We start from the raw sequence: 6,821 nt of genomic DNA on the forward strand, positions 1-6,821 counted from the left end.
CATAAAATTTGAGATCTTGGCCGTTGATAGAATTTAATTTAAGGGTAGTGATTCATTCTCATTTCTCACCTAAATTCTTTTCTCACATGATCTTGCCATATATATATATATATATATATATATATATATATATATATATATATATATATATATATATATATATATATATATATATATTATATATATATATATATATATATATATATATATATATATATATATATATATATATATATCACCCGATTGACAATTAGCTGATAACTGTTAGCTAATTGTATTAACTGATTTGACTAGCTGATTGTATTAGCTGTTTGTATAAAGGTGTTTAGTAATTAGCTGATAGGTTATTGCTACATTATTGTGTAAAATGATCGATAAGAATATGCACATAATTTATTATTGTATCTTTTATTATAATTGATGTAATTTTTAACAACTTTAGCATATAAATGTAATTGGTTCACTAATTCTCAAACCTCTAATGTCCAAAAACTCCTCTTCAACTTTTTCAAAAAAAGCTTTTTAAACTCAATAATCTAATTAAAAACTATTTTTACCAAATACTCAAATTAAAAAATTAACTAATCAAATCTAAACCTCTATTTTTGCCAAAACCTCTCCTTACCCAACAAGGCCATGCTAAAAATTACTTGGTAAATGGTAATGTGCTGAAATGGTGAGGAAAATTGCTGAAGAAGTAGTCGCTTCACCAAAGCGGAGCTTCACTCGTCCTACAGAGGTTCGCAACTCTTTCATATCCCCAAATGTCAAGCTTCAGGCTTCTGAATCTAATATATGGTTTTTCTATTATATTGATCTAAATTAAAATTTGAAGTGTTGTAGTAGTTTATGATGATGGGTTTTGCTGGAATTGCAGATTTGTCTTGAAGAATGGTGGCTTTCGAAACTTGAAGGTGCGAAGGGTTTAGCTGTAAGCGGTCGTCCAGTTGAGCTCAGAAAGTAAAGATACACCTTTTCCTTTTCCTTTTCCTTTTGTGTTTGTACAATCTTGTATTTGATTTCATCATGTTAGAATATGAATATGGTGTATGTTTCATACTGGTAACTGGTGCGTGTAACTAACTTGGTATGAAATTATGACATTTTTCGCTTGTTTTGGTTTGTCAATCGTAGAGCCTAATGATCTTGGTCAGAATATGGTGTTTATTTCATGCCAGTTGTATAGCTCTTGGCTTCGGGGCCATCTTATTCTTATTTGAGAGGTTGGAGCGTCCTATCATTGTCAGTTTGGTTAATCGCCTACCGTTAATTTATAGTCTATTCACCAAGTTGACTTGGAAGTGCACATGGTTAAATTACTTCCTCCGTTTCATAATACTCACTACATTTTTCATTGCGGGAAGTTTCACATTACTTGCTACACTTGTTTTTTTGGCAATAAACTCTCTCTATCTTTCTTCTCTTACACGACCCCTTTTCTTTTTACTCTCTACCTCTTTCTTCTCCAAAAATTGTCTAGGAGTCCGTGAATTCAGAAGCGTAGCGAGTAATATGAAACGAGTAAGTTATGTGAATAGTGCACATGGTCAAACCATATTGACGAAGGGAGTAGTTTTTATTGCTAAAATTAGAAGGGCGTACAAGGAAAAAGACCAGTGTACTCATTTCCCTCTTAGATTTGTTCTGCTCTTGTTTTCCATTGAGCAAGAAGTTAGCTCTAGTTACTTTCCAATTTGTATATATTTTTTTTCTGTAAATTTGTTCCTTTTTATTTTCTTACCAGGTTGTGAAAAAGTATTCTGTTATTTGACATTGGAAGCTTCATGCTGATATTCAATGTTGAAAGTTAAAACACCTTCTTGACTTGTTTATCAGATGCTTTCCTTGAACTTGATGCCATCTTGAAGAAAATGATTTTGTGATTGTGTGGAATGGTAGGAGCAGTAATAGCATAACTAGCTTATTTGACTATAGCTTGCTTACTGTTACTAGCTGATATGGATGATCTGACTTTTTTGAGTGGTTGATTTATGATATAACCGTCGCTCTTACATGCTGCAATTCTGATGCTTTTAGATTGGATAATGCACACCGGAAAGTTCATTCTGCTCCTGCTAAGAGGAGATATGCTTCGAGAGAATTTCACTCTACAGAAATTATGAAGAGGCATGGTTGTACCACACTTGAGACTTCTGATGGCTTTATAGTTTCTCTATGTGGATTTATAAACAAGTCTCGCACGCAACAAAACGGATTTTCCTCCGAGGTTAGTGTGGCTTCTAGCTGCATATGAAATTAGTATGTTTATTATCATGTTCTCTTTTCGCCACTTATGTGGCTGTATATTTTACTCTTGTTGAGACCTTAACTTGCCTTTTGATCCACCTATTACTTACATAATCTTCTGGCAAATAATAATCACCATAAATCTTCATTATATCCACACTAAATGTAAATTGTTCTTTGAGTCATGCACTCTGGTCTTTGGTCTATGCTCGTGGCTTACTTTTTGCTGTAGCTTTCTGAGGTGTGAGCTTCGCGAGCACCTTCAATAGTGAGATTGATAGCAGCTTGGTGATCAACTGGTACAGAATGCTTACACAATTAGATTAGAATGGAAGAGGATTGGTTTCTGAAGTGTAGCTGAGTCATCTTAATCCCATAGTCCATTAGCACATTTTGTATGTTAGCATCCCAATTTAGGTTTTTCACAATAGGATTTTTTTGCTAGCACTTTACTTTTCTCAGCAAGAGATGAAATTCTCTTCTACTTAATAACACCTTCTTTCTCAGTATAGATCTTTCAATTTTAACCTCCCTCAGTGAATAGTATAGCCCTTCAAGCAAAAAATGTGCTTGTATATCATGAGGGCCTCGTGGAACTGATGTATGAAGCTGGTTAGTATGAATCAGATGCAACCTACTGGATCTTCAGCTTAACTCAAGAGAATTTGCCATGGAAGAAGAGAATGACTGTAAATAAGTACAAGGAGTTGTAGAAGAAGGAAAAGAGAGGATTGATTAACTGGCTCCAAAAGAAAAGCAATCGCAATATTCTGAGCTTCCGAGTGGCTTGGGCACTCTCAGTATCCAAAAAAGAATCCACAATATTTGAATGCTTTCTCTGTTTAGTGACCTCTCCTTGTATTCTATACCTCATAACTAACTCTGTCCTTTAGTGCCACCCCATTGTCAAGCTAACAAAATTACAAGGTATATTGCCTTCGGTAACCTTGTCCCTTGGAGTGACGTCTTGTGCATGTCATCAGAATAGGAGTCTAGGTTCAGTCAGTGAAGTCGTTGCACAGGGGTGCTTATAAGCCAACCGCTAATTACAACTGGAAAGAGTAACTTGCACCAACATTAGTTAGCATTGTACGCTAAGTTATCGACATAATTTCAAGATCTTGAAAGTTAGAACTCAAGACTCAAAAAGCTAGAACTCGTGACTCAAAAGTTAGACCTCTTAACATGTGAAGAAGTAGAACAATGAATTACTAGGGTGGGTAATCAGATAGGACTTGCTCTTGTGAGGCTTACTGAGGGCTAAAGGACGTGGTCATATTTAAGACATAATTTGCAGGCAATTGGGCATGACTTCTCTTGTTGTTACTTGTAATCTGTAAAATTATTTTTACTTTTCATTACTGATTCCTTGACCCTTGTCTCACAACCTCCTCAATCACCTAAAAATGTTTGACTACCTTTTTTTTTTTTGTATTCTTTCCTTCACTTGTCTTGTTTAGATTTTACCTTCAATTTTATTTGCTCTGCTTGTCTGTTTTGAAAATATGTTGTATGCCAAGCAACACCTATATTGCACTCAGGCTTCTTTTAGATATAGTATATCTGCCTTTGCTTTGCTTTACTGAAATTTCTAGTGGATTAGAAATAACCCCTCTACTAGTCTAGTTTAGATGCCATTCATAGCTTTTTAACTTTACACGGTTGTTCTATTCTCCGACTTTTGAGGTCCAATGATGGTAGTTGTTTTTTATTCTGTGCAGGTTTCAGTCGTTTTGGTTGTAAGATCAGTGATTGTTAGTTCTGTAATATTATGATATAAGGAACCTAACATGAAAAAGGAACTTTATGCTTATTTTTTCATTGAGACACTTGTGGTATAGCGAGGGAAACATAGTTATTGCATACATTTCGTTCTTTGATTTTCAAGATGATGGAATTTCTATCAGTTCTAGTTGGAAGTACGACTTCTATAAACTATTATGTGCATGTGACAACAACTGAAGGCATTCCTTGTGGATTGTTCATCCCAGTTGGGTCCCACACTTGGTCTCGCCTAGGCTCATAAACATGTTCATTCTTAAAGTTGATTGCGATATATTCGTAGTTCCCGATCGGAACTTCAGGTATCCCTCCATGGTTTGAGCTTAGTGTTGTTGCCTTGTTCCATCCACCAACGTAATGCATGCACAGATGACCTACAATATGCAATATTACTTGAAAAGGTTTAAGTGTTCCCAAATGTGTATCGGCCCGGGATGTGAGGCTAATACCATCCAGAAATGCTTTATACCCTTGTCTATCAACCTGTTTATGTCTTGATTGCTTTATGCATAAAACATAAGCAGTATTTACCCGGAACACCAACCTCCTCTGGAAAACTTATGAAAGGCACTTGGTTATTTGCCTCATAAAATTCAATTGAAATAGTTAGTTAATAAGTCCATGTCTATTTTTGTCCAAAATATACGTGGATTTCTCTCTGATTATATAGTTATCCTTTTTAATACAATGCTAAATTGTTTGCACAATATGAATATGTTCCTTCATAGATATGTAGTAGTCAGTTGCTCTTTCCCCTGACTTTTTAGGGGTTTGTTTGGTAATCGGCTGTTGGCTGTTGAATTTTGTCGGGTTTGTTTGGCTTGTTTGACTAGTTGGAACTATTGACTGTATGAATTAACTTTTTAAGTTAAGGTGTTTAAGCTAGCTGTTTACAAAAGTGTTTGGTAAAATTTGCTGCGGCTGTTGGGTGTTTATTAGAGAAAATGTGGACCAACAAGCAAAAGCCAATCATAAAAGCTACTCCTACCAGCTTTTTTGTTTTGGCATAAAAACCCGCTTGTCATCTAACCAAAAAGTCATTTACCAAACATGTTTTGGTTGTCTGACCAAAGTAAAAGCCAAAAGCCAATGAAAAAGCCGATTACCAAACAAGGCCTTAGCTTGTTATCGAGAGTTCTTCCAACTTTCAATGCTTTCTCTATATCTCATTTGGAACGCAATCAAGGTGCTTAGCCTCCAGTAACCTTTGGCACTAGCAGAACTGAAATATAATTCCATTAATCCTATAGTAATTCTCATGTTTAGGGTTATAAAAATAATAAAGTAACATGTAATGAACTGGGCACTATGGGCGACGCATTATCATTCTGTTACACTAGCTTGAGGAAGAAGGAAGTCTGTTAGTTAGAGGATAGAGAGAAGCAAAAGAGGACATAATTCCTACAAAAAGAGGGTAATAGAGAAGGAAGATACAGTGAATATTGTGAGAGTGTAGTTTTCCATTCAGTTTCCTCGGATAGGATCAAGCCTCTCCATTGCTTGATATCCTTCATTTCTGTAATCCTCAGTACTTAGATTCAGAAATTTACCCTCTTCCCTTGCATTCGATTTTTCAGATTATCACAAAACAATTTTTTTTTTCTCCGATGTCATGACATTGAAAAGAAAAACCTATTGCAATCTCTTAGTGTCATTTTGATGCTCTTGCATATTGGTAAACGAAGCTTAGCTTTTTTTTCAAGATGGAAGCTTGACAAATACTCTTAAGACTATCCAGAATGAAGCACTTCTTATAGAGCTTCTAAACTAAGTCACACCTTGTTGTAGGCATTGTCATATTATGATGCAAGTAATAATAGTAATGCCTTGCAATCTTTGTGTTTATCTGTTAGACTAAACTTAGCTTCTGATCAGGTTTGCAGAGATTTCATGATTGGATTTCCTTATAATTGGGATGATTATGCTGCGTCTGTGGGTGAAGAATCCAGTCGAGTTAACCTCGAAGAGTTTGGTGAGTCCTTCCTGCCTGCAGCTTTAGATGTCTACAATGGTGCGCAGTTGCATGACTTGGTGCTGTCTCTGTCTGATGCCGGAAGAGATCTGTTCAACAAAAAAATGTACGACAATTTGATTAATATGGTGAGTCCACAACCTCTGGACGGAATTGAAGCTCAACCATCAAACTCTTCTCCATCTCATATTGATGCGAGTGTTTTAGACTCTGAATCTCCAAGGACAGAGAATAGAAACAAGCGACGAAGGGATGCCTTGTCTGACACGTCTCCTGAACAGGATTCACAGGACTCGCGAGAGGAGAAAAGAAATGTGATTGAATGTGCACTGGCTTCTTTAAAGCAGAGAGTCTGGGAGTAAACTCTTTACTAGTCGTATAAATCTTAAAATTTGTATAGTGCTAGAAGTTAGGTAGGAGGGAGCTTATACAATCTGCTCCCAATTAACTTAGAAGTGTGTCAGCCCGATACCAAGCCATGGTATTGACTGTTTAGCCAAGGTTTAACGACCATGGATTGGTTTAGCAATTGCCCCATTTGTGTTTGTGTTTTTAGATACTATTATATATATTATAATGAAAAGAAGCTTAAAAAAATGAGTTGGGTAATGGGCATGTTCGAGTACCAGAAAAATGTCTAAATGTAGATGCCGGACATTTTTGGGCCAAACTAGTTCGTGGTTGTTTTGATTCATTTGCTGAACTTCTATACATCACCCAACAATTACTTAAAATCGCCCAAAAAAACATTGAAATTACATTTAGAACCTTCCTCATTTTTTTCTTAAATCAACACCATCCCCTCACCTCCTGCCTGCCT

General features: G+C 35.8%; 1 protein-coding gene across 1 annotated transcript; it reads left to right on the forward strand.

Annotated features, from left to right (window-relative positions):
• Positions 1–603: 603 nt before the first annotated feature.
• On the forward strand, positions 604–6,580 carry LOC104891395 (hypothetical protein). Its single transcript, XM_010677081.4, has 4 exons — positions 604–739; positions 878–960; positions 2,038–2,227; positions 5,905–6,580. Exons 1-4 carry the CDS (start codon positions 674–676, stop codon positions 6,361–6,363), a joined length of 798 nt encoding a protein of 265 aa, XP_010675383.2. The 5' UTR covers positions 604–673; the 3' UTR covers positions 6,364–6,580.
• Positions 6,581–6,821: the final 241 nt, after the last annotated feature.

This window comes from Beta vulgaris, chromosome 4, assembly GCF_026745355.1.
Source record: "Beta vulgaris subsp. vulgaris cultivar EL10 chromosome 4, EL10.2, whole genome shotgun sequence".
Lineage (NCBI taxonomy): Eukaryota > Viridiplantae > Streptophyta > Magnoliopsida > Caryophyllales > Amaranthaceae > Beta > Beta vulgaris.

Excerpts from the sequence above, each read along its gene's own strand:
- LOC104891395 (XM_010677081.4), top strand. The coding sequence starts at position 674 with ATGGTGAGGAAAATTGCTGAAGAAGTAGTCGCTTCACCAAAGCGGAGC. Across the intron at positions 961-2,037 it reads CGTCCAGTTGAGCTCAGAAA|ATTGGATAATGCACACCGGA; the intron begins GTAAAGATACAC and ends TGATGCTTTTAG. Across the intron at positions 2,228-5,904 it reads AAAACGGATTTTCCTCCGAG|GTTTGCAGAGATTTCATGAT; the intron begins GTTAGTGTGGCT and ends GCTTCTGATCAG.